The following is a 27,965-nucleotide window of genomic DNA, read 5'->3' as shown; positions in this document are numbered from 1 at the left end:
TTCGCTTCATAAATGTCAAAAATCCTCATTGACCGTCGGTTGATTTTAAATTCGCTTCATAAATGTCAAAATCTTCATTGACCGTCAGTTGATTTTAAATTCGCTTCATAAATGTCAAAAATCCTCATTGACCGTCAATTGATTTTAAATTCGCTTCATAAATGTCAAAATCTTCATTGACCATCAATTCATTTTAAATTCGCTCCATAAATGTAATGTCAGAATCCTCATTGGTTTAGTTCGAGTCAACCATTGACCGGTAAAATAGCACTGGGAACACTTACTAGGGCCAATCTCACAAACTGCAAAGTGCGTCTTTGGGTCAGGACCATGTGTTGTATTACTGGATCAATGGAACTTGGATCAGCGCTGGGGGTAGAGCAGAAGTAATCTTGCAGCCTTTTAATGGATGAGCTGCTGTTATCTTGAGATTACAAGGCGCAGATCAGGGGTTTTCGTAGCTCTAAAAAGCTCTTATCTCTCCCTGTCGCAGATGTACCCCGAGCTCCAGATCACCAACGTGGTGGAGGCCAACCAGCCAGTCAGGATCGAGAACTGGTGCAGGAAGGACAAGAAGCAGTGCAAAGGCCACGCCCACGCCGTGCTGCCTTTCAAATGCCTGGGTAAGTGCTCCTATCTTATCGGCCAATCTGATTGGACCAGTAAGGGATGAGATGTGCACATCAGCAGAGGAAAGGGTCTCTTGTTTCTCTCTCCAATCCTCTCCCCCAAATCATCCTTTGCCGTTTGTGTCGGAGTCACTAAGTCCCGTCGACCAGCTCAACCTTCGGCTGAAGATGATGTAGAACGGTAATAAAGACGGCGGGATGCAATCGAATAAGGCCCAGGCCCCTGAGCCAGTGAGTCGGCAGATCCGGGTTCTAGATTGTGGCTGAACGTGCTCCAGGAGCGGTTGGCTGAGCCCGAGAAGCCATTATGGCGATGCAAGCGTGTAGCGCAATAAAACACGGTCTTATTTCCCCCCCCCCCCACCCCCAGTCAGATGGTGGCCGTAAAACTAGCAGTGTGTGGGAGTCTCCTTTCTTTACTGCTGGCTCATGCCATAGGTCTGCTAGCCACAGGTGCTCTTTCTGAGGGGGGTTTTCTGTGTGTGCGATTGATGATGTCGTCGCCATTTTGTTTTTCTCTTCCTGCCCTCTGTTTTGGTGACATACTCAAACTGGAATGGCCCGGCTCTCGTCTCCCTCTTGAACTTTGTCTCTTCGTTTTCTTTCCTTCTCTCTGTCTCCATTGCACTATCCTTTATGTTATACGCGCTCTGTCATTGTGCTTGGAGAGACAGTCTGTGTTTGTTGGTGTAAATCAGTTAAAGTTTTGTGCTAGGATAGAGAGTCTGTGTTTGTTGGTGTAAATCATTTAAAGTTTTGTGCTTGCAGGGACAGTCTGTGTTTGTTGGCGTAAATTCCCATGCCAGCCCCCCACCTCTATCTGAGCTGGCATTTTCCCTTTTCATTTGCCGATGAATAGCCGAATCCCCTTTTTCCCCCCCATTCCCCCCGTCCGTCCCCGTCCCCCCCCCACTCCACGTTTCCTTGTCTCTCTGTCATTCCCAATCAGTGATTGAGTGGCGCTCTATGGGCGGGGAAGCCATTAGCGCCGCCAGTGGACTGTGAAATGGGCTGACAGTCGAAGGCGCAGAGAGATTGCAGATTTTTTGGATGTGGGGTGAGACGGGGGGGGGGGGGGATGGTGCGGGGGAGATGAAGCGCTGGCACTGCAGTCTGTCATCTTGCCGTTGGCACACGGGACAGGGAACGGAACACCCCCCCCCCCCACCCACCCCCCCGATTCATTCCCTCATTGTCTTGTTCAGATAAGCGCTTGTGTTTTTTTTTTCCATGTCTCATATTTGTACGTTGTTGTTGCTGCTGTAGCCGTTGGCTCAACTCACAGGGTTTTTAAATTTCTTTTTTTTTTTTAATCAAAAAACTATTTTAATCATTCATCTCATATCCTGTTCTCTCTGTCCGTCTTTCTCTGTCCGTCTCGCGCTTTCACACACTGCTCTGTCACACTCACTGAATCGGGGCCTAATCCTCGTCTGAGCGGCAATCATCCCTCTTCGGTTTAATGGAAAAATAATCACTTTCATAAGAGAGTCTGAGGTTTCACTGGCTTCTCCTGCAGTTGTGTCTCTGTGTGTGCGTGTGTGTGTGTGTGTGTGTGTGCATGCGTGTGTACGCCTGTGTGCGTGTGCGCATTTATGTGTGTGTATGCGTGTGCACGTGTGTGTGCGTGTGTGTGTGCGTGTGTGTGTGCATGTATGTGTGTGTATGCATGTGTGCACGCGTGTGTATGCATGTGTGCACGTGTGTGTGTGTTTGGTTGTGTGCGTGTGTGGTTGCATGTGTGTGGTTGCATATATGCCTGTGCATGTGCGCGTACTTGCGTGTGAGCACGTATGCGTGTGTGTGTGTGTTTGTGTGCGCGTGCGGGCGCAGGTGGTGCAAGTGAACATGCACGTCATCCTGAAAGGAATGTGTGGATTAGCTTTGTGTACCGCCGGTTAATCCGGTCGGATTTCATCTTCCATTTGTGCTGCTCAGTTGAAACCTAGGCTCTGATCAGTTTGGGAAGAGGGTGCACCCTCATGAATGTTCCCATCAGGCACAGTTGCTTAGTACTGTTTGGTTCCCAAACTTCCGTTTGTGTGCTTTAGAGAGAACGCGCAAAAACCACGTCTGTGGTGATCTCCACAAGCTTCAAGCCGCGCGCGACGGTGAGATCGTCTCGGAGAGGAGAAGTTCAGGCAGCGACAAGTGATTTGTGCACACCCGGCCCCCCCCGCCCCCCCCCCACCCCAACGTCCCTGAACCACTCGCCTCTTTCTGGAAACGATTTACCGTGACTTCTGGGGGGGGTGGTTGGGTGGGGTGCAGATGATGGACGGTCGCACGACAGTCCTACAGCACACACCTGGGGGTGGAAAAAAAAAAAAAAGATTGATTCGGCACGTAGATGGCCGAGGGCTCTGGAATTTCAGCTCGGTTGCCGTTTTTTTCTTCCGATCCCGGAAACCTGTGGGCAGGAACGGCCTGGTGACAGCCCCTTTCCATCACTGCCCGGACTCCAGACCGCAGCCGAGATCTTACTGCTCACAGCGCCTCCTGAGGTTCGGAAACGCACCCATCGCCGAGATCTCAAACGCAAGTCTTTCTTCAAGTCAAAACGAAAGGAGGGTCGTGGCATCTGCTGGTTTTGTTATGATTCAGCACTATAAATGCTTGATTTAAGTCACTGGTTGGTCACGAGCCCGCAAACTTTTCAAGGTTTAAATTGGCTGCTGTTTGGGGGGGAGAAACACAATAACCTGCAGACACTGCAGCTCTCCAGGACTGGAATTAAACTTGCAGGCACTGCACCCCGTAAGTTTGAGATCCCTGCTCTGCCGAACCATTTGTGAAATGTGTAAAAACTCTCAAGGAGATTATTTTGAATGGAACACTGTATTCCTCCCCCCCCTTCCTGAGAAGAGATCTCCAGGCCTGTATACCTTGAGGGAGAGACCTGCTGTAAAACAGCACCATGACATCAGCTAATCCACGCAAACCGTAGCTGTCACCCATTTAAAAAAAATCTATTACTGTCAGACCCCAGCATGACAGTTTGCCTGTCTCCTGATCTGTGTGGTCAAAGACCACATGCACGTGCACATGCACACGCGCCTGCACAAGCGCCTGCACAAGGCCGTAGTCGGGCTTAAGTCTAAGGAGCACGTGTAAATCCTGTTTCCAGTTGGTGGTGGAAGTAGAAAGGCTACATGTAGAAAGGATGTGCTACAGCAGAGAGAGAGAGAGAGATAAACAGAAACTATGGAGAACAATGTTAGCAATTAATTTGACTATGTCAAGCTCAAAGTTAGCTACTCTACAGTACATTTTATATAGCTCAGGCAGTTGGACACAGGAGCAAAAAATGGATTTAATGAGCACTCAAAAGCATGACTACCACCTCTTATCAGCCGTATAGTTTTGGAGGGGGGGGTTGTCCTTTCAAAAATGTGGAGGGGGGAGGAACAGTGTAAGATTGTAAGACAAAAAGTTTTTTTTCCCCTGCTGGAACATTTTACAGTTAATTCAGCCTCAAAGCCTTCGACGCATCTGATTTTTCTCTCTGTCACGTTTAATACAGACTCCAGTTAACAAAATAAAAGGCATTTGAGAGACGAAATGAGAGGATTGATGTGACTACAGTCAGTGCAGCTTGTATTTTGGCAGAAGAGTGGAGAGCGACGGAACGAGAAGGGGCTGATGAAAACAGAAGGGAGAGAAATGGAATTCCGGTGGGGGAGGAGGGGATGAGCGTGAGAGCATGTGAGAGCGAGAGAGAGAGAGAGAGAGCGAGAGAGAAACTCAGAAGTGGTTTAATGAGGGACCGAGCTCTTGAAACATAAATCTCCCCCCCCCCCCAACCCACCTGCAGCCATGAGATCCTCCAGCAGCACCCTCCAAGTATGAAAAAGCAAATGTTTTAAGCCCCCCCCCCCCCCCCCTTCTGAAGAATGGCCTAAGACCAGGGCCTGTTGTTTATGGAGTCTCAGAGTAGGATGGCTGATCTGAGATCAGTGTATCCTCTTAGCCCATATCCACGGATAGGGTCAGTGAATGGACAGGAGAAACTCAGATCAGCGCTCCCAACTCTGAGATTCGTGCATAGGGACCCAGCCCTCTCTGCGTCTCCAAGCGACGCTGCTCACCGAGGACCAGGTCGCCCAGCGTCCACATCCTAACCTTATCCATCACGAGCCAAAAAAAAAAAAACGGCAAACGCTGATCCTGGGACCAGCCCTGGGACTCCTGCTCTTAAGACGCGTTATGAATAACCGCTCCGGACGGAGACTGTGATGGAGGCTGGACTGTGTGACACCAGGACAGGGGATAGACAGAGGGGAGAGGAAAACAGAAACCTGTGCGCGAAGCATCGGCGACACGGCGCGCGCACGGCAGGCGGGGATTTCCCATGACACCCTGCTTTCTGAAAAACCCCCGCGAGGCTTCTCTCTCCCTCTCTCTCTCTCTCTCTCCTCTCTCTCTCTCTCTCTCTCTCTCTCTCCCAGAGTCGGATTGAAGGCAGGTGCATCCGTCAACTCTGATGAAATCGCTCTGCGTTTCATCGATTGCCTTATATCTGGTCTGGAGCTGGAGCCGTGTTTTAAAAAAAATATATAACCGCAAAAAAGAATGTAGTTCCTTTTTCATCTTTGAAAATGTGTTTTTTCGAGAGCAGCAAAAAAGTTCCTCTTTTTTTTTGTTTAAAAAAAAAATCCTCCAAACGACCAATTTTTACGTTTCTATTTATGAGGGGCATCTAGTAGTTGTGTGAATTAATTTCACTGCTGATTAAATTTTTTTTTTTTAAATCCTCCCACCCCCAAATGGTCTTTTTATACGTTTCATCTGTCTGTCTCAATACAGGGTGAGACTTTCTACGGTGGCCTTACTTGGCATTCTTGCTTATGGAATAGAACTTGGGTCGTTAAATATGACAAGATATCACAAGTTCACAAGAACACAAGACTAGACAAGACCAGTTATTGAGAAACACCCCATTGCTCAGCTGATTTATTTTTATTTTTTTATTTTTTAAATGACTCCATAGTCCCGATAATGTCTTTTTTTGTCTTGATATTATTGACATTATGTGCTATTATCATTTCGTTTTTTATGACTGTGATCATCTAAATGGGTCGTGTGTTCCTCGTGGTGGTTATATAAAAGATAAATAGGCTACTGGAGGATTTTAGCCTTTTATGAGATGGAAAATAACAAGGCTGGGGGGAACAACTTCAGTTTCTGAGGTCGAGAGATTATTTTCCCGTAGTTCGCGGGCTGCTGTTGGTAATGTACTGCTGTCGGTTGCGAATGCAGATTTACTTCCACTGCTCTTCAGAGTTTAATGGCTGCCTCTGGGCCTCCCTCCACCGCAGGACCCACAGGGTGCACCACGGCACCACGGCTGGCTGTAATTTACTGTCATATTTAGCTTCAGGCAGTTAGCACCCGCACTTACCCAGAGTGCCATTATCCATTCACATAACAGTCCATTTATATTGCTGGATATTTTTATTTATTTATTTATTTTTGTACTGGAGACAGCTCAGGTTAAGAGCCTTTGCTCGAGGGTACGACTGGAGTGCCCTGCATTGGAATTGAACCTGCAGCCCCAGGGATAAAGCGCCCTGTGAGTTCCGTGCCGCTGCCGTCTGCGGTTTCCATGGGTCAGCCATTGTGGGTGGGGGGGGGGGGGTAGCGCCACCGGTGGCAGTTCATAATCACAGAGGCTGAGAGGTGCTGGGGTTCGATATGCCCGCAGGCCCCAAACCCCCCCTCGAATGCTTGGGAGCGGCTCGCAGGAAAACCCGGGCAAATTTGTGATGGGACTGGTGATGTGCTGACCTGGGTCAAGTGCTTTAATGCTTTCAATTCCACTTGGACTCCAGTAAAAACTCCTGAAGATTGCTGACCGATGTTCAGAACAAAAATTCTCCTTTTTTTTATGCTGAATGGCTTTGGCTGTATGTTTTGCTTGGCGAACGCGGCGTCATTGAAAATTCTCGGGGAATTGCAAAGGAGGTCAATTACTCATAACCCCGTTCTTTTTAGACTCCAGAAGAATTCCTGCGGGCTACACACAGAGTTAAAAAAAATAAAAAAGAGACTTCAACAACAAAAAAAAAAAAAAGGAGCTCCTTTTTCAGGAGCGAAGCTGGGCAGTCCTGGGTGGGATATGAACCGGCCGTGTCCTCCTGCTATTTTAAACGCTGCCGTCTCTCTCTACCCTCTCATTTTCCAAAACGTTGTGTTTCCTGTTCCTTTCATAACGCGGTGCAGAGCGGGACCTGAGCTCGGCTGTGGTTGGCCGCTTAATGACCTGGTTAAAAACCTCTCCGAGACGGCCATTTTGTTTGACTTCTGCCTTCCTTGTGCAGTTCCATTTATAAATGCATGACGCAACCAGCGTTTATGTCACTTAATATTTCAAGTGGAACATATTATACGGCTGATTTGTGTGATCTTTACCTCTGCCTTTTTCATCTTATTTCTTCAATTAAAAAAAAAGGCAGACAGTATTTTTTTTCCCCTACATTGTCTGCTTTCTAATCATCAGATCTGTCAAAATTCTGGCCCGAACTGGATGAGATTATTTTTGTGAGCAAAGCAGGAACTGAAGTGTCTTCAGAAGCAGGAACTCTCTCTTAAAAGGACCCTCAAAATCATTTAAAAAATATATTTTTCCAAAGTAAAGTAGGACATTATTAATGTGGTCTAAATGAAATATTTCATTAAGCAAAGATATGACCATTGATCCAAGTGAATGTGCCCTTTCATAAGCGGTTGTCATTGAAGCTTCTTGTTGTCAGTCTGGTGGCCGATTTGTGTTGAGCAGCCATTTCCCTCTGAAGCAAGAGTGTGATTGTGGGATTGGACCCGCCCTGACTAACCCGCATCATGTGACCGTGTCCTTCGCAGTGGGCGAGTTCGTCAGCGATGTCCTGCTGGTTCCGGAAAAGTGCAAGTTCTTCCACAAGGAGCACATGGACATGTGCGTCAGCCACCAGCAGTGGCACGGAGTGGCCAAGGAGGTGAGGCCCTGGTGGAGCAGGAATTCTGGGAAATGTGGTTTAATGATTATCAGTGCTGCGTGCGATCATCATTTGAAATACTTTAACCCTTCTTTAAACAGCTGTTTTGTTTTTTTGCTTTCTGCTTTTGTATTGTTTTTACTGAAATATCTCGCATTTAAAACATTGTTTCTTTTTATTATTTTGTTTTTCTTTTTTTATTTAGTGCTGTACTGTAAAGCCTTGTAAAGAATTGACCATTTTATACTGAAGAATATTCCCTTTCAAATAGGCCGTTGACCCCCGTTGCGGAACGGATATGTTCTTTTATATTGGTTGCCGCTGTTTGATTCTGTGATGGTGGTGGTGTCACATTGCATTCATCTAGCAGGTGTTGAGTTATAGGAGCAAGAGCGGTACAGCGGCCAGGATAAAACCGCTCTTAGACCAGAGACAGTGCACATGCACGCAGCATTGTTAGAGCACTAAATCAGATTAACCGCGCCCGACACATAGCTGTGAAATAATCATCTTAAAATGCACACAATAGCATTAATAACATCGAAGCTCTGCCGTTAGCAGTCACCCGGTTAATTAAATGGGGAGTGCTGAGGCCGAGGACACTGTGCTGTCCCTCCTCTGACTGCCTCCGTCTCTCCGGCTCTAACTGCCCCTGCCCCTGCCCCTGGGGAGGGCCCGGCCGCAGTGAGAGAGGAGCTCTGATCCCTCCGGTTCTTCCGCTAATCAGATTAGCGGGTCAGCTGTAATGCGGCTAATCCCCCTCACACCTCTGTGACATCACAACCCCCCCTCCCCCTCCCCTCCTCTCTCTCTCTCTCTCTCTCATCACATTAAAGAGCTCAGATCAGTGATGGGGAAGTACTGACTAGAGCAATAATATGATGCGGTTATAGTTTAATGAAATGCTATAATCCGTACCTGTGCCTGCTCCATTGGTGAACAGTCACGGGGAAAATCATTATTTGGAATACTTTAACTCCCAGTAGTTCTAAAAATGGGGGACATGCTTTCTGGGGGGGGGGGGGTGCACAGAAAAAACAGGGGGCAGTGAAGGCGCATTAGAAAACCAAAAAGAAAATAGTATCCAACACGGAACCAAAGTTGTTGGTGGGGTTTCAAAAAAAGTTCCTGTCACCAAACGGGGGCCTGACTGAAAAAGTTCGGGAACCACCGCTTTTACCCTTTAGACACACATAAAATTCCAGCATATTACAAATTTAAAAAACAAACTTCTATTCCACACTTGGAACAAAATTATTATTTTTGTATGGTTATAGTTTTCATTTGGTCATACGTTTCCATTAAGAATTCTCTGGCACATGCAGAAATGATATGCCTCAAAGACTGTTTGAATCTAAAAGGATGTTTAAGCTAATGGACTCTCCCACTCCCCCCCAGGCTTGCTCTAAGAGTGGTATGACCCTGCACAGCTACGGCATGCTGCTGCCCTGCGCCATCGATAAGTTCCACGGCACGGAGTACGTGTGCTGCCCCGCCTCCCGTCCAGAGGACGCTCCGCCCCGCCTGCAGCCCTCCCTGGAGGAAGAGGAAGATGTGGACGAGGAAGAGGAGGAGGAGGAGGAGGCGGCAACTGAGATAGATGAGGAGGAAGAGGATGAGGAAGAGCCAGTGGAGGAGAGGTGTGTTACAGGGCCAGGCGCGTACACGTGCATGTTTGTGAGCGTCTGTGAGTACGTTGTGCGCGTGTGTGCGTGACGGCCGGCTCGATGCATCTCTCTCTCCTTCCCTCTCAGTGAGCCTGCCACGCCCACTCAGAGCACCCTCGAGGAAGATGAGGATGACGACGATGAGGAAGACTATCACTACGCATACGAGGATGAGGAGGCAGACAGAGAAGAGGAGGAAGAGAAGGGCGGAGATGCAGACAACGCGGTGGACAAGACCGCACAGGAGGTCAAAGGTCAGAATGCTAAACTCATAGGCAAGGCACACGGTCTTCCTCTCTCCATCTGAACGTTTTTGTCTGATATACCAGGGAATCTATCTCTTTTTCAAAGCTTACCCATTAGGACAACAGAAATGTTGTTGTGCCCTTTAAAATGATGCATCTTCCTTCCTTTGGCTCTCATCCAGATTATTGTTTAGGTGATAATAAATTTAACAGATAATGTTCTTGTTCGGATAGTTATAAAAAAAACAGTGGCATGTTATTTTTGTACATAATTAATATATATATATATATTTTAAATATAAATCATGCTTTCACATTAAAATTCAGTGTATTGATGTAATTATTATTACATTCTTTTCAGCTGCAGTAAGTGTGCTACTTTTCATGATTTAGGAATAACTATACTGTCAGTATTCCGAATGGCAAGTCTCGAGTTGCCAGTTTACCTTGGTGGTTGACAATTCTGTAGTACATGCTATCATGCTATGAATTGGTCAGTATTGGTCAATTGATCAGTCCGTTGTGGTCAGCCAGTACACACAGAGCCCAATGCTGCCCCCACGATCTGCTATAATTAGTCCTGTTAGGAGTGTGCGCTAGCAGAGCTCAGTGCTGCTCCCGTGTGGTGGGCCATTCTATTTACTGCCCCCTGTTAGCGGTGTGCGCTAGCTAGCGCAGAGCTCAGTGCTGCCCCTGTGTGGCAGACTGCTGTAATTCCTACCCCCTGTTAGCGGTGTGCGCTAGCTAGCGCAGAGGTCAGTGCTGCCCCTGTGTGGCAGGCTGCTGTAATTCCTGCCCCCTGTTAGCGGTGTGCGCTAGCTAGCGCAGAGCTCAGTGCTGCCCCTGTGTGGCAGGCCGCTGTAATTCCTGTCCCCTGTTAGCGGTGTGCACTAGCTAGCACAGAGCTCAGTGGTGCCCCCGTGTGGCGGGCTGCTCTAATTACTGTCCCCTGTTAGCATTGTGCGCTAGCTAGCACAGAGCTCAGTGCTGCCCCCATGTGGCGGGCCGCTCTAATGCCTCTCCCGTTAGCAGTGTGTGCTTGCACAGAGCTCAGTGCTGCCCCCATGTGGCGGGCCGCTCTAATTACTGTCCCCTGTTAGCGGTGTGCGCTAGCACAGAGATCAGCGCTGTCCCCTGTTAGCATTGTGCGCTAGCTAGCACAGAGCTCAGTGGTGCCCCCGTGTGGCGGGCCACTCTAATTACTGTCCCCTTGTTAGCGGTGTGCGCTAGCACAGAGATCAGCCCTGTCCCCTGTTAGCGGTGTGCGCTAGCTAGCACAGAGCTCAGTGCTGCCCCCCTGTGGCGGGCCGCTCTAATTATTGTCCCCTGTTAGCAGTGTGCGCTAGCTAGCACAGAGCTCAGTGCTGCCCCCGTGTGGCGGGCCGCTCTAACTGCTGTCCCCCCGCTAGCGGTGTGCTCCCTGCCGGCGGAGACGGGCCCGTGCCGCGCCTCCATGCCGCGCTGGCACTTCGACACGAGCCAGAGGAGGTGCGTGCGCTTCACTTACGGGGGCTGCGCCGGCAACCGCAACAATTTCGACTCGGAGGAGTACTGCACGGCCGTGTGCAGGAGCCTGAGTAAGTCCCGCTGGCCGCGCGGCGCGGACGCGGCGCCCGCCGAGCTCCGCCCCTTCCCCCGACGCTCCCGCGCCTCATTGGGCCTCCTAATCCCGCCGTAACAGCGCTCGCTCTTACCGCTTCTCTAACACTTAACCCTTCGCTCCTGTTCGCTTTGCCCTTCTCCTAAATGTCTGTTAGACAGAAGGGTCTGGGCGGTCAATTCCATTTCAGGTCAGTTGGTGAATTTGAAATTTGCTAAATGAACTGGAATAAAATATTCCCACATTCCAAAGAGGACTTTTTTCAGATTCATTACAGCTGACAACTGAAAGTCCCACCCGACCACAAACATCTGACAGACTCCAACTCTGCTGTCTCAGGTCTTTTGGATTACAGCTGTTCCCCTCACACACACACACACACACACACACACTTTTCTCATGCCAGCAGGTCTGCTAAAACTTACACAATATGGGAAACTTTTTCGGCTCTCTCTGTTCCTCTGCTTTGTCTGTCCATGACGTCCGTCCATCTGTCTCTCAGATCATACTCGGTTCAGGGCTCCCTCTCTATGCTTAAAAATCCTTCAGATTATTTTCATTCATGTCATGGACGGACGGTCCTCAGATGTCCCATTGTCCTTGAGAAGTCACGGGAAAACTGCCCAGATTTAAAAATGGAAATCTTTACTGCAAGCTAAGCACATCCGTCTCTCTATCTAACTGCCTTACTATCAACATTTGCAATGTCAGTGTGCCAATACTGCAAAGTAATTGCGTACTGGTGTGACAGGATACTGGTGTGAATATTAATTCTACTTCCAAAATTCATTAGTCATTGGAGAGTGAAGACTGCTATCTTTGTGGACACAAAATATTTTGGAAGTAATTTGCGTCAAAACGTAACTCCACATCTTAAAATAACTCAAAAATAAATTCCGAATGGCTGACCATAATAGTGCATTTGTCTTTAAAATGTTATTGAATATCTGATTTGAGTGGAAACCCCCATAAATAGCTCCATAAAGCCTGAAAAACTTCAGTTAATAGGAACGGCTTTGATCCGTTTGTGGTTCCAGTTTAGGGTTTTGGCGTCATGTGAGTTTCAGCTCAAAAGCCCAGTTCATTGCATTGCCGTGACTGCGCTACTGCAATGTACTGTAAATCTGCTGACTGCTCTACAACAATTTACTGTAATTCTGTTGACTTTTCTGATGTAAGTATAAATTCAATTCCTTGTAATGTAAGAAATTAAACAGATATTCCAGTGTCTGAAAGTGACTCTAGCCTAGTGTATCCGCCAATATATTGTCCCTATCAGTTCTGAGATCAAAAATATATTTTATGAATATATGCGTGTATCAGATTTTTATATTTTTATATATTGCGGCATTTTCCACTTCTGTGGGGGCTGCTGCAGGGGACCGACGTCCATGTTTACTGCTCAGAGACTCCAACTTGCTCATCTCCTCTTTGACCCGGGACTTGGGGCTACTCTCCATCTTACTTCCAAATTCCTGTCACAGCGAAAGTCACACCCCAGCAGCTTTTAAGAAGCGCTGGCCTGTGGGAAAGAGGGGTTCTGAGACTGACAGAAATCGAACATGAAAGATTGTCAAATTATCTCAAGTTGGCAGGTTGGCAGGCAAAAAATAAATAAATAAATAAATAAAATGTGGAGAATGCAGGGGCAAATGCCCATCAGAGGAAAAGCCCTGTTTGCGAATTTCTCCTGGGACTGCTGAGAACGCTATCTGCTCTGTGTGTGCGTGTTCGTGCGTCTGTGTCCCAACTTTCCCTAACTTTTCTTCGCATCAGGCATTTTTCCTCCTGCTTGTTCTCCCATTGGTGCCAACCAACCAAATATATTTTTTCTCTCCTTCTGTCCGTTCGTCCGTCCGTCCGTCTGTCTGGCCTGTTGTGGCTCGCAGTCCCGCCCACCCCCCAGCCCACGGACGACGTGGACGTGTACTTCGAGACGCCGGCCGACGACAAGGAACACAACCGCTTCCAGAGGGCCAAGGAGCAGCTGGAGATCAGGCACCGCAACCGCATGGAGAGGGTAAGGATCAGCCCAAAACCACGCCCTGCCATGTAACCCCACCCACCATGTAACCCCACCTGTCACATAACCACACCAAACACGTTACCCCACCTGTTACGTAACCCTGCCCCACCACATAACCCCATCTCACCACATAACCACACCCACTCTGACAAAGAAAGGATACTCATTAACCTAACTGCCTCTCTCTCTCTCTCTCCCTTTCTCCATCCCTCTCTCTCTCGCCCTCTCCAGGTGAGGAAGGAGTGGGAGGAGGCCGAACGCCAGGCCAAGAACCTGCCCAAGACCGAGAGGCAGACCCTGATCCAGGTCAGTGTTGCCTTTGCTTAATGACTCCGCCCCCTCCACTGCCCGTGTCAGCATATGGCCACGGTCTCCACCTTTTCCTGTCTGTAAGCCCACCCCTCTCCCTGTCCTCCTGTAAGAATGTGACTTTAAGCCCAGCCCTTCTCTCTACTCCCTCTAAGCAGTCAGTAGAGACTTTAAGCCCCGCCCCTCTCTCTGTCCATCCGTAAGCAGTCGGTTACGGCCCCTACGCCCCTCCCCCTCGAGTGTACATCTGCATGCATGTGACCGTAAGCCCCGCCCACTCCCCTCCCCTCCCCTGCAGCACTTCCAGGCCATGGTGGAGTCCCTGGAGGAGGAGGCGGCCAGCGAGAAGCAGCAGCTGGTGGAGACGCACCTGGCCCGCGTGGAGGCCATGCTGAACGACCGTCGCCGCCTCGCCCTGGAGAACTACCTGGCAGCCCTGCAGGCCGACCCCCCCAGGGTGAGCAGCGCACCCGACCCCCCCCCGCCCCATACACACCACACTACATTACATTCAGTTAGCACACACTCTCTTATCCAGCATCTCTCTAATCAGCTGCCTCCTGGTTGCTTTTGTGCTCCCCGACCAATCAGGGACGCACATTTCAGTCACATGATCGCAGTTTTTGCCCCTCCAGAGTCGCTGAATGAGCTAGGTGCTGATATCCTCAGTCCACAGTGCTGAGTCACTCCTCACCTTGATTAAACTCGTAAAAGGCTGGCTCTTCTTTCAGATAACATCTCAGCTCCTCAGTTCCCTTCTCTACCAAACGTTACACGCAAAACACAAGCACTGGCTGGACTATGACTTAGAAGCTTGACTCTTAAAACAGGATTAAAACAAGAACAGCAGCAAAAGAAAAAACTTATCCTTGCAAACTTGTTCTAGAATCTGTCAGCTCTGATGGGTCTCCACCTCTGACCCACGTTTGACTGTGATTTAATAGATTTTTTTAAAGTCCCGCACTGTTGTATAATGCACTTTACATCTAAATTGCTCTGGATGAAATGGCTCTATTTAAGGGTAAATGCGGATGGCCACGTCAATCACAGTCCCTTGCCGTGCGGAAGAAATGAACGCTGTCACACTAACAGCAAGTGTGAGCCCATATCTGAACACGTTCGTGGATTAATGTTCGCACAACCCATTAGGGTCTGAAGGCTGCACATATGTAGATATTAAACCAGGATTTAAAAAAAAAAAAAAATAATAATAGTAATTGTACAAATCTGTCCTGTGTTCTTTTCTCCTGATTAACGTGATTAGTCTCTTTATCCCTGTGCAAGCACATACAGTCAGACCTGTGCTCGCGTGGTGTTGGCAGCCTGTCTGTTTATTTAAACTCTCTCTTTCAAATGCAAATGAAAATTCAAATCAGCCTTCTTGGCGTAAGCAACAAGGCATTGCGTTTGTCCAAGATAGCAAAAAGCCAGCATTCACACAGTAACAGAAATGATATGAGATCACAGCAGGTTGTGAGGTGGTGCGAGGGGTATTATTTAATCATTCTTTTTTAAATACAGTAATAGTAGCTCTGTCATACATAAGCCAGAGTATAAATGAACCCAATCAGAAGCACCAGGCTTTGACATGCTGACGCATACTGTGCAGCCAGTGTTGCTGTGGTTCTGTCCTCTCTGTATGGAATGATGGGTTTCCCTGTCCGCCATGTTTTTCAATTGCCGGGTGGTGTATTTCCAACTTGAATTTGATGTTTTTGTATATATTTGTAATATTCAAAATTTTGATGCTGTATACTTCATAGTATTTTTTTTATATTCCATTTTTTTATGATTTCATTTTAATTCAGTACATTTTTTTGGAATATTCTTTCATTATATATTATTTAATTAAATTGTTACTGTTTATTGCATTTTAGACTGTTTGTCTGTTACTCTGTGTAATATTTGGGTTTAAGCTGTGTCTGATGCCCTCCCCCCCACGCGCCATCCTGCAGGCTGCGGCGGTGTGGACGAGAACAAGGACCCCTGCCACCGTCCGCCATTACCAGCACGTCCTGGCCGTCGACCCGGAGAAGGCCGCGCAGATGAAGTCCCAGGTCTGTCCGTCCGTCCGTCCGTCCGTGTGTGTGTGTGTGTGTGTGACTGTAGGTCTGCCTGTGACTCTCTCTGCCTGTACATCTGTGCGCCTGTCTCTGTGTGTGTGTGTGTGTGTGTGTGTGACTGTAGGTCTGCCTGTGACTCTCTCTGCCTGTACATCTGTGCGCCTGTCTCTGTATGTGTGTGTCTGTGAGACTGTGAAGGTCTGCTTCTGACTCTCTACCTGCACGTCTGTGTGTCTGTCTCTCTCTCTCTGAGTGTCTGTCTGTCTGTCTGTGTCTGTGTCTGTCTCCAAGTCTCTACCTGCACTCTCATTGAGTGTCTGTCTGTCGATTTCTGAAACTGGTGGTCTGTCTGTAGCGCCCTACTTGTAATCTATTCAGTTGTCGGCTTCGCGCGGTGCTGCTGTAGTGCGATTGTGAGAGAGTGAAGAGCCTCTGCAAAATACAGAACCGCAAAAAAAAAAAAAAAACTCCCTCTGAAAACAGTGACAAGTGCTGAGGTTGAATTTGCTGGGATCTTTGCCTCGACACGCCGCAGAGCTGCTCGCACGACGGGTCTGGGATGCCACGCCCGGTCGCGGCCCAGCAGCGCGATCGTAAATCTTCAGCTTTAAAAACTGCCGACGAACAATCTGGGGGTGTGAAGGGGGGGGGGTTCCTCTCGTCCACCGCTCTGCACAGCATCAGCTGCAGCTGAACAGCAGTGGGGGGGGGGGGGGTGCGGGGGGGGAGTACGCAGATATCGTAGGAGTGAGAAAGGGAAGGGGTAGGGGGGGGGTCAAGATGGATGGATGGATGGAGGGAGAGAAGAGGGAGTGAGTCAGAGAGAGTGGGAGATGGAGAGTGCGTGAGGGGAAAGATGGAGGGAAAGCGAGAGTAAAAGGGATGGAGGAGGGAGAGAGACGGACCATTTCACGGCACCGTTACTGGAGCCCTGGCCTCCCGCTGTGTTTTTCCACCCGGCCGTCGGCCTCCCTGCGGGAGCCATAACTCTCTGCGCTGCCGCTCGGAACGGCTCCGCCCCCTCGCTCTGCCATTGGCCCGCGGTACCGCCACGCCCCCGCCGCCGCCGGTGATGGCGCTGAAGCACCCGCCGCTTCCGCCGCATTTTACTCAGCCGGGCCGACAACAGCTCTGTCCCATTTATTTATTTAGTTTTCGATATGCTGACTGTAGCTCTGTAAATATTTACTAAGCTTTTTGTAGAGATATCAGCGTTTCCACCGCAAATCCGGAAGGCAGATGTGGCTCGCTGGAGAAGGAGAAGGAGCCCGTTGTGTGTGTGTGATGGTGAATTTCATTTTGACGAGATCGAGATTGTGTTTGCACTGTGTAAAGGAAAGGGGGCGGGGGGGGGTTGTAGTTTTCTTGCAAAGGCTCTCTGTCGCCCCCTGCTGCTGGCTGGCGGTTGTGGCAGTGGCCAATCTGAGCAACAGTAACACCTGCCTTTACCACTGAGGTTCCTGCTCTGTTCATTTTCACTGATACGACCCTACATTTCTCCCCCGTGCAAGAATGTGCCTTTTCTAGACCACAGGTGTCCAAAAACGGTTGGTGTGGGTGCAGGTTTTTTGTTGTAGCTCAGCACTCGGACACCTGACTCAACTAATCAGGGAATCATGGTCTTCAATCAAGCCCTCGATAAGTAGAATCAGGTTTCTTACCGCTGGCCTAAAACAGAACGCCTCACCCACGTCGGCCCCCTTTTTGATGGATCCGAATGGACGCGTCTGCTTCAGACTGCCAGTCTGCTTACGGGTGTCTTTCCCTCCGCCAGGTGATGACCCACCTGCGTGTCATCGAGGAACGCATGAACCAGAGCCTGTCCCTGCTCTACAAGGTGCCCTACGTGGCCGAGGAGATCCAGGATGAGATCGGTGAGATTCCGGCTCGGAAAACCAGAACCACCCCCCACCCCAAACCCCCCCCCCCCCGGGGACTTGTTTCTCAAGCTCTCTGCTGTGCAATTAAGTAAAAATCACTGGAGTTGTGGGCTTTTGTTATTCCACTCTGTCTCTGCTGCTGAACCCGGGACCTCCGGGAGACGGGGAGATGGGAAGCCCTGACAGTGTTTTTCATCTCCTCTCGCTGCTAATAAAAGGAAGCGTGTGGCGGCACATTGTGGTGATTAAAGTCAGACTTGCCGTATTGACAGAACTGGGCCACGGCTTATCCGGTTCAGCTTCTGTTCAGGAGATCAGCGAGTTAGAAAGGGGGGGGTGGGGGTGGGGGTGAACTCTCTCTATACAGTAAAGATTGATTGACGTGTTCTTTTGTTTTGTTTCTAAGAGGGAAAAGGTTTTTTTGACAGGCTCTGTCACTGACTGCTATTCATTTGTTGAGTGCTGCAAATCGAGTTAGGAAGTCGGTCTCATTGTTGTGTCCACCCCCCCCCCCACCCCGCCTGTGCTCCCCCTCAGACGAGCTCCTGCAGGAGCAGAAGGCCGACATGGACCAGTTCCTGTCCACCGTCTCCGAGTCCCAGCCAGACGTCACCGTGTCGTCCGAGGAGAACGTGGAGCTGCCGGTCGCCGAGGGAAAACCCTACCGCCCTATCCGAGTCACCTCTCTGGGGTCCCAACCAGAGCCCGAGGGTATGTCCCCCCCCTCCTCCCCCCCCGTCCCTGTCCCAGCACGCGTAACATCACATAACAGAGCACCGGGACACATTACATTACTGTGCATTACGCTAGGGTGCCAGGACACATTACATTGAGGAGCATTACATTACAGGACGTTATGCTAGGTGCCAAGATGCATTACGGTATAGTAAATTATACTGCGGGGTGCCAAGACGCATTAAATTACATTTGTGTTCCAGGGCACCTGACATTACATTACACATATTACAGAACCCCAGGGGGCCTGAGTTAAGAATGCTATCGATTCAAATGATAAATTAAGAGGGACAAAGAAAGCCAGCCATGTGAATTTGGAGGAGGGTCCCCTAAAACATACACCCTGTGGCTCCCCAAAGCTGGCCCGGGAGAGCCACAGAGTCTCCTGGTTTTTGTTTTCACCCTTAAATTTGGACTACGGCTTCAGACCCAAGAATCCACATTGAGGTGTTTTAACTGTGCAATCAACCACTGAGTAGCAAAACAATATAAGCAGACAGCGTGCTTCTCCAGGACCAGGGTTGGGTGCACAGATTTCGTTATGCGTGAATGACCAGGACAAGGGGATGATCTGTTTGTTTTGCTGAGGCGAAGCGTTTCGGTGTGCACGTTACGCTCGGAAACAAGCCGCCATTCCGAGCGCGATCGGAGCAGGGAGGCGACAAGACCGGTCATCCCGTGAGCGCGTCGGCGCTCCTGAACAACACTGGCACACGAAAAGCAAAAAGCATTTTTTAAATTTTTTAGATTAAGAGACGAGCTGTTTTTTAACAGCCCCCCCCCCCCCCCCCCCCCCCCGTCAGCCCAGCCTCCGACTCCCGACGTTTTGGAGTTGGCTGTCGCCCGTCTGCTCTGGCGAGATAGAAGAGCTTCACAAGAGAGAGATAGGGGGGGAATTATCACCCTCTTCTCTCCCGCTCGCCGAACTGCAGTTCTAGCAGGATTTGAGCCGCCGGCGCAGATCAGAGGAAGATGTCGCCGGCGATGGAGGGTCCCGGGGGATTCGCGGGTAATAAACGGGCGGAGGAGGAGAGGCGCGGAGTTAAGATGGCCGCTGACGTTGGCGCGTGTAGGAGTCCGCCCCGGCCTTGGAGAGAGTGGAGATCTTCCTCTCAGCCTCTGGCCTCCTGTATCCACGCTATGCTCAGACACGCCTGCAGGGCGGCGGCCTTGAGCTCCACACAAGAAAATCAGGGGGGTGCCCAACTCCTTGGGTTCAGTTCCTGGCTGTTAATTCAGGCTTAAATTTTTAAACAGCTGTGTGCACCAGTGCCGGTTGACTCCAGCACGTATAATGTTTTCACCCAGACGTGCAGCCTGCTGATGTAGCTCACGACTTTCAAAACATTTCTAAAACGATTAAATGATCTCTTCTGCGCCCCTGAGAAAAAAACGCTCCAGGAAAAAAAACAAACACAAAAACGCTCTCAAGCCTAACATCTGCTGCCAAGCAAGATGTTTTGACTGTAATATTGGAATTATTTTCTTGCATTTCCCTCTCCTGGATTGCATGGTTGTACTGTACATATTTCCACATTTCTGGCCAAACCTTTGGGATAACATGGGGGAGGGGGGGACTCTTTATAAACATGAGTGTATTTCATTAAATTAAAATGCTGTGTGTTGTAAATTTCCACAGTTCTGCCTTCTTGGCCAGGGCTCCTGAAATTCTATACCTCAGTGCCACTTATCTGGTAAAATGAAAGACGAATAAATACAGTTTGTTAAAAAAAACCTGTTCATTAGATCCTTGTTAAGGTATGAAAGTGCGATGCTAAACCGGTTAGAGAGGTGGGTGCTGGGTAGCAGTAAAAAACAGGGTTTGAAAACTCAGCTGGGAGGTGAGGGGGGATCCCATAGAGTGCACAGACTCCCCCCCCCCTTCCGCCGGTCACACAGTTTAACACTTTTCTGTCTTCTCTCTGCTCACTTGGTTTCTGTTGCTTTCTTTCTTTTTTTTCTCCTTCCCTTGTTTCTTTCTGTCCCACCGGCCCAGGCGCTCTGCCCGACTCCCCTCTCCCAATGAACAAGAAAGGTTGGTCTCTGCTCCCTCTCTTTTCTTTCGCTCCGTCCATCCCTCTGTCCATCTCCCGGGCTCATTTTTTTCCCGCCTCTTTATCTTCAGTTACGTCATCCTTGTACACGTGCACTCCTCCCTCTAGCCTTCTTTTCCCCTCCCCCCATCATTTCTTCCGCCTTCCACCTCTTCCTGTTGACAGCCTTGCCTCCCATCCGCCCAGCTTCTGCCCTTCTCTGGTTCTTGCCTCGCCTCAGTCGTCTCCACCATTTTTATGTCCTTTTTTGCGTACACTGCATTCATTCAGCCCGCTCGGTCAACCCGAGAGTTAGTGTCCCGTTTGTAGTGAAGCCACATGGAACCACTAAAGGGATAATACACACCAGGGTTGGTGGGGCCTGTTTCCCTTTCAATCCAGTCAAATTGAAAACATGAACTGAAATTCAGTTTGTATATTGGGGGAAAAAATATTTCTCAGAAAACATCGTGCCCATTGTTTTCATATGTGCTGATGACTCCAGTGGGCTTTTCTTTCCCACTCTCTCTTCTGTGTGTCTCAGGACCTTGAGACTTGATCATTCTGTTTCCTGACTACCTTCCCAGAATGCCCTGTTCTGATTTAGCGAGCCTGTCAGGGGTGGGGGGGGGGCGGCATTTTGCCGGCAGTCCTGCGGCCAGGTTTAAATTGGTCCCATTTTTCCTTCCCTGGATGTCACTCACGCGGTCGACCCTGCTGTCTGATTGCAGACGGGGCCTTGCGTCCTCCCCCCCCCGCCGTAGCGAAGCTGTGGTCGTTTGTCTTTTTCCGTTTTACGATCCCGTCGGATGAAGGCCTCGTCTCCGCTCAGCCTCCTTCTTCGCGTGTGTCGTCAGCTCCCGTGGGCGTCTGCCTGCGTGTTTGCGTGCGTACGCGGTCGCCTGTATCTCCGTACGCTTGGCAACACCGTTGCTAAGTTGGTGAAGTTGCGATTTTTGTCTCCGCTGAGAATCAGTCAAACTGCAGACGAGCGCACAGAAACCCAACTGTCAGCCGATCAAAAATAGCCAATCAAAAACGCGACGGCGTCTGACGTCAGCCAATCAAAAATAGGCTGTTAAATAACGCGACAGTGTGTGACGTCAGCCAATCAAAAATAGTTAATCAAAATAACATCTGACAGCATGTGAAATCAGCCAATCAAAACAACATCTGACAGCGTGTGACGTCAGCTCCATCACAGCCAAAGTAAAGGGAAATGAAGGCCATTGCTGTTCCAACCCTGTGCCAGCAGCATACCCCCACACCATCCTCATCTCCTCATCCTCATCTGTGCATGAGGTCATTCCTGTGGAACTCCTGCTCTTTTACTCATTCCAGTGGGCGACATTTTGTGCCAAAGCTAAATTGTGTGTCACTGGAAGTACTAAAATAAAATACTTTTTTTTTTTTGTCTAATTGTATGTTCTAAACAAGTCGTACAGTATCAATAGCACAGGCACTCCCTATAATGTTTAAAATGCCATCAAGAAATATCTGTTAGCATTTCAGAATTATGGGAGCTGGTTTTGTTAACTGTAGTGAATTGAGAGGCGGAGACTGACACCACATGCATTGGAGGAGAGCACAAGCTTGTCAGCGCTTCCCCAGATCCACAGCGGAGGATGCAGTGACAAGTGCTGATGAGTGCAGTTTGGCTTTTAAAATGGGGAGGAAAGAGAACTCAGCACAGGAGAAAAAAAAAAGAAAAAGTTTTAAAGTTATCTCAACCCTGATCTGTGTGTTACTCAAACACCACAACGCCCCCCCTGAGTCATAGTTGCCACCGAAACCTGCTAGGCGAGCCTCTGCTTCGTCGTCTGTGTGTGGGCCCTGATGCTGATTTAGCGGGGTGCCGCGGGTGAGTCTAGCGCCCCCTGGCTGCGTGGCTGTCCTGTGACTGACACTGTGTGCGCTTTTGCAGGTTCTGGGCTGGACGGGCTGATCGGTGCTGAGGAGAGGATCATCAACAGCAAGGGGAAGCTGAACAGCAACGTGGTAAGAGCTGCGTCGCCAACACGCTTATGAGGAAAAGGGCTGCACCCCAGCCTATCTGTCCATCATACCATCTCAGGAGGTAGAGCGGTCGCCTGGCAACTGGAGTGTTGTCAGTCTTCCGGGTGTGTTGAAGTGTCCTTGAGCAAGACACCTAACCCCCCGTTGCTCCCAACGAGCTGGTTGGCGCCTCACATGGCTGCTTTGATCGCCAGTTTGTGTGCGAGTGTGTGTGTGTGTGTGTGAATGGGTGAATGAGAGGCATTCATTGTAAAGCGCTTTGTGCAGTTGTTGCTGGAAAATGCGCTATTTAAATGCAGTCCATTCACCATTCTGTCTCCCCATCTGCCTGAGAAAAAGATGCACTCACACACACACACACACACACACACACTCACACTCACACAGTCGTTTCATCTGCTGTGAACACTTGTACGTCTGCTCTTCCACTTACACAGATTAAGTAGATTTTACCTGAGACAGAGATCCATATTTCTTTGATCCTGTTACATATATGACATTTTGCTTATCTGGACCTTTGTCTGGACCTATGGTTCTGGGAAGACTTCCATTGTAGGCAAATGTTATACGTTTTTCTGGAAGCTGCCATTAACAGATTCCTGCATGATTAAAATGGTATTCTTCCATGTCACCCTTGAGTATGAACTGTGATGAAGTGTTTCTGCCCTGTGTCAAATGCGCATTTGAAATGCTTCAATTCTTTAGATGCCTCAAAAACACTCCTGTAGCTCCCTGAGAATTTTCAGTGGAACGTAGCGAAAGGTACAATCGCAACAGAATCGTTTTCTTCTAAATATTTGGTTAAAATAGGCATTTATAAATTAAATTATTTGTACTTTTACTGCAGTAATTTGACTGGTGTCTAAAGGGTTAAAGTTATTTCAGGTTTCAGCATGATTCCCGAGATGAAGCATAAGAAATTATGTGTTTGTGTGTGTGTGCACTTGTGTGTGCCTGCGCGTGTGTTTGTGTATGTGTGTGTGCGTGTGTGTGCGTGTGTGTGCGTGTGTGTGTGTGTGTGCGTGCATGTATGTTTGTGCTATTCATGTACTCAGTCCAAGGGCAGAGCTCTATTCAAAGCCTCACATAAAAGTATCTTAAAAGTTCTTGCTATTTCAAAGTTGTACACTGCAGTAGTTGCAAAGAGTCAAAGTTACACAAAGTACCCACTACCTGTGCTTCTGTACACTTCAGGTGTGCGGGCCAAAGTGATCTCAGTGGTCTGTTTTCTTGTGTCCTCTGGGGGGTGTTGTGCCAGTATTCTGAGCCCTGAGTCCCCCACTTCAACCAATCAGCTTCACTGATAGCAATGACGGCAACCAATCAGACCTGCTTCTACATGCTACTGTTAATTCCCTCTCAGTCTCTTCCTCATCTGCGCACAAATAGAAACTGACTGTTTCTCTATCTCACTCTCTTCCTCTCTCTCCTTCTCTCCTCCTATCTCACTCTCTCATACACACACACACCCAGAGTTTCTCTCTCTCTCTCTCTCTCACACACACACACACACACACACACACACAAAGGGTACGTTCTCAGTAGCATAACAATCTCAGGGAAACAGGTTGAACTGGTTTCCAAAGCCTGGCTGACAGCATTAGCCTGCTGTCCCTTATGTATTACACACCTGGCATTGCACCAGACCTTGTCTTGCTAGCTAGATATTAATTACTTATTGTACACACATAGCTACCCAACTATTAGTTAAAAGCATGTACACTAGGCTCCCCGTCTTTTCACCTGCACTGCTACCACACGACACCCATAGCCCAGACCCATTTTTTCAGCAAGTGCGTATCTGGTGCACATTTATCAGTTAATCTCTATGTGTACAGCATATAAGATTTATTTTACATGGGCACAATAACATTTTTTGGGGGGGGAGAAGGGGTGTTGGATTAAGTTCTCTGTGTTGCATAAACTTCTTAGTTTCAAACTCGTACTGATAAATATGTATGCGACTGTGTGCTAAATTGCTAACGATCATCGGTTTCTTAGCTGGCTATATGCACGCAGAGTGAGTAACCTTGGCCTCACTGTCTGTGTTGACAGGTGATTGACGAATCTCTGGATGTTAAAGAGGTGATTTACAGTGCAGAGAGCGTCCACGTTATGCATGATGATGAGCTGGTGAGTACAGCGCCCCTAGTGGGCAACAGCGGGAACTGAAGCTTAACTGAGGGGGTGGGGTTAAATGGGTGAAGGGGGCGGAGTTTGACTGGGTACACACCCCCCAACCCCTCTGCTTAAAGTGGAACTTGGACCTGGATGTTGACCACTTTTTTTAATTTTTTTTTTTTTTAATTGGAGTTCATTTTTTATATTGCCACTGCATGTGTGCATGCATTAAAGTGAATGCCAGTATATACACACGTTTGTAAGTCTGCACAAATGTATGTATGTATGAACGTGCGTGAGAGGTTTGACATTAGTGTTTGAGTGAACACTGTTATATGAGCCTCCTGTCTGTTACTGTATAACAGAAAATTTTGGAAGGAAATTTCAGACTTAAATTTTTCATGATAGAAGAACATTTGTCATTTGCCCTTTTTTTATCTTGAAATACTAACTTCAAATATATATATATATATATAAAACATATTACTTGTTATACTACTACTCGCTCTCCCCTCCCTCTGGAATTTGGAAAACCAGCTCCACAATTTCCCAGAAATCTTTGCCACATTCCGTTCTGTTGTCTTTACCTGTCCTGACGTTGCCTGGAGACACGGCGCTACCCGAGCGCTACCTGAGCCCTACCTGTGCTGACAGCAACAAGCAGCGTGATGAGTCGGGCCCTTTTATGTGTGTGTGTGTGTGTGTGAGAGAGCTGTGCTGGTGTGTGGCTGCGTGCAGGTTGTTATTCTGTGCCTCTGACACCGCCCAGGAAACCTACCGGCCCCTGGGGGAGGAGTTCAGCTTCGGCAGCAGCGCTCTGATTGGCCTCCTGGTGATTGCGGTGGCCATAGCGACGGTGATCGTGATCAGCCTGGTGCTGCTGAGGAAAAGGCAGTACGGCACCATCAGCCACGGCATCGTGGAGGTGAGCTGCGGCTCGAGGGGTCGTCCTCTTCCACTCGAAGACTCGTTTTGATTGGTCACCCGTAGCTTCACACGGCAGGACTCGCGCCCTCGCGATGCTATGAGCCTGACCAGGCCCATTTTCTTGTGTGATGTACGTCTGCCCAAATTCCTAGGGGAGTGTGCTTTGCTAATAAACCGACGGTCAGTGGGCGTCCAATTGGAAGTGACGATTCAAAGCAGTTTGACCATTTAGGTATAACACAGTGCCAGCACAAACCAATCAGGTTGCTGGAATCTTAATTCGGGAAGCTGCAGTTTCCTTATCGGGGCGCTCTGCAGAGCGAGGGGGAGCGGTTCTGGGGTTGAGTCTTAAGCTCAACACACTTGCGTCTTTGCAAACAAGCACGGGAATTCATCAGAGTCATCCGAGAGATCGACACTCGGGCATGTGCACATCTGGAAAGAATGCGCGAGATTCCCGTGTGCATACCGTGCTTCATGACAGAAGAACCGCACTGCGGATTTACAGCCGAAAGTCCTGGGGGGGGGGGGGGGTAAAACTGCTGTAAAAACCTCAGAGAATTCCCTGCACTCACTCACCTGGGCTTTTGTGGCCGTGTTTAGGCTGTGACGACTGGGGCAGGAGAAACGGTTCCTGTCAAAAAATGCCGAGTGCCATGAGGCACCCGCCACCGCTACGCTAACTGACCGCCATTTCGCCTCCCGACAGGTGGACCCCATGCTGACCCCTGAAGAACGCCACCTGAACAAAATGCAGAACCACGGCTACGAGAACCCGACCTACAAGTACCTGGAGCAGATGCAGATCTAGTCTGGAGAGGATGTGGGGTGGGGTGGGGTGGGGAGGGGGGGGGGCTAGGGGAGTGGCCTTTGATCTGAGAAAGGAAGGGGGGGTGGGAACATACTACTGACCAACAACAAATCTGCTCACATCAAAAATCAAAAAACAAACAAAAAAAAAAAAAATCATCTTCCTACATCAGGAATGCACATTCTGGTTCATTCAAGGCAGTCTTTAAATAACGCTACTACTACTGCTAGTACTAAAATTGTACAGTAGAACTCTTTTTTTATTTTAAAAAGGCAATGTAACTATGTTTTTAAAAAATATCGGGAAATGCGGTTTGACAACTTATACAACAGTGATTGTCTTCAGATTGATATGATACTTTTAATGTTTTTGTTTTTAAAAACACATGACAAGGAAAGCTAAATAATCAGAATGATTATACGTAATTAAGTAACCACTGTCAAACAATCTACTGCAAAATAGCAGCTGTTCTGTACCATCTTAGAAGTATCCGTGATATAACGATTGATATAAAAAAAGGTTTGTTTTTTTCCCTCTTCAACAGATTGCTTGTATATGAAGGTTATTTGTACTGATTTAATGTATATCAAACAAATGGGGAGAAAAAAAATCATGAACTATTTTATTTTCTGTTCTTTGTTATTATCACGAACAAAAAAAATATATATATATATATAAAAAGTAGATGTACTTGTAGATTTATTCCCTCCCCTCCCCTCCCTCCCCCCAGAACTAAACTGATGACAAAGATAACCGGGTGTTTGGCGTAGTTTCTCTGGCCTGTGAGTCACAGGTTTGTGACTGCTGTGCGTTTTAGGTGGGGAGCACAGGAGTGTGACCCTGAGGGTGAATCTGTTGAGAGACAAATGAGTACAGGCCTCCAGCTCCACAGACTCCCATTTAAAGCATAGACGACCAAAAGCTTTTAATACCTTCGTACCCATAATGAGTAAAGCGACCCCCTCCACCCACGCACCCACCGCCCCCACCCTCACTCACTCACCCCTGACTGGGTTTCCTTTTAAATTCATTCAACTTGACCATTTGATTTCAGGTTATTGATTACATAAGACGCTGTGCGACAGGGGCCGGCTTTTTACTTCAGGCAGTCCGTGGGACGCCTTTGTTCAATCTAGAGGACCCCTGTTCAGCTGTGTTGGGTGCATGGTGCTGAATGGAAGAGGGAGCAATTTTAGCATTTTTAGCAGTATAAAATAAAAGCACACTGCTGTTTTTTTTTTGTTGTTTTTTTTTTTTTGGAAAGTAAAGAAATGTATGAATTAGAGAGGGGCTTGGCATAGGAGCTGGGGGCCAGGGGAGAGGTACAGTCAATCAGGGCGTGGCAGTCAAGGCGTGGTTTCAGTTTTTTCCATGTAAAAATAAAAAATATAAAATATGAGGAAAAGGTTTGAGATTAATCGGTTTTTATTTTCTCATAGTAATGTCTCTTTGTATGCCTGTATAGTTGATGTTGCTATCATGGCTTTTATGGAAGACAACCTGTGGTGTGCATTGTTCTTATGATATATATATTTTTAAGTTTTTGTTTATTTTGTTTTTATTTTCTGGGGTTTTTTTTCCTCGTGACAGTATCTCTGTATGTGACTGTCTCACTATGCACCAATATGGCTTCAAATATTGTAACGGCCTGCTTGATTGCAGGCAGTTTAAGAATGAGTATAAATATGTATTTGTAATTATGAAATAAAGGAACACGTTGATTATTAGAATGATGAGAACACATCAATAAACTCACTACTACTTCCATAGAATATGCGTCCCGACTTTTTATTTGACGCTACGTTTGTGCGTAATCGTGTTTGCGCTAGCCCAAGTGAATATATTTACCGGGAACAGTCACGGTGCGATTCCAAACACGATAAATGTGAGCTTCAAATATGGAAACCCCCCCCCCCACCACCCCCGGAT

General features: G+C 48.3%; 1 protein-coding gene across 1 annotated transcript in view; it reads left to right on the top strand.

Annotated features, from left to right (window-relative positions):
- Nucleotides 1-27,808, top strand: part of aplp2 (amyloid beta (A4) precursor-like protein 2) — a 60,628-nt gene extending 32,820 nt beyond the window's left edge. Inside the window, exons 3-18 of the mRNA XM_064301125.1 lie at nt 494-623; nt 7,491-7,603; nt 9,002-9,243; nt 9,358-9,524; nt 10,925-11,092; nt 13,005-13,135; nt 13,373-13,447; nt 13,749-13,907; nt 15,367-15,507; nt 17,288-17,387; nt 17,931-18,104; nt 20,125-20,163; nt 22,086-22,159; nt 24,233-24,310; nt 25,068-25,223; nt 25,935-27,808. Coding sequence (XP_064157195.1) covers nt 494-623; nt 7,491-7,603; nt 9,002-9,243; nt 9,358-9,524; nt 10,925-11,092; nt 13,005-13,135; nt 13,373-13,447; nt 13,749-13,907; nt 15,367-15,507; nt 17,288-17,387; nt 17,931-18,104; nt 20,125-20,163; nt 22,086-22,159; nt 24,233-24,310; nt 25,068-25,223; nt 25,935-26,036 — 2,049 coding nt within the window. The 3' untranslated portion in view covers nt 26,037-27,808. The remainder of the gene's footprint in view (nt 1-493; nt 624-7,490; nt 7,604-9,001; nt 9,244-9,357; nt 9,525-10,924; nt 11,093-13,004; nt 13,136-13,372; nt 13,448-13,748; nt 13,908-15,366; nt 15,508-17,287; nt 17,388-17,930; nt 18,105-20,124; nt 20,164-22,085; nt 22,160-24,232; nt 24,311-25,067; nt 25,224-25,934) is intronic.
- Nucleotides 27,809-27,965: the final 157 nt, after the last annotated feature.

Source organism: Anguilla rostrata, chromosome 12 (assembly GCF_018555375.3).
Source record: "Anguilla rostrata isolate EN2019 chromosome 12, ASM1855537v3, whole genome shotgun sequence".
NCBI classification, from domain to species: domain Eukaryota; kingdom Metazoa; phylum Chordata; class Actinopteri; order Anguilliformes; family Anguillidae; genus Anguilla; species Anguilla rostrata.
Note: the sequence above shows the minus strand (reverse complement) of the source record. Positions and strands in the feature narration are given on the sequence as shown.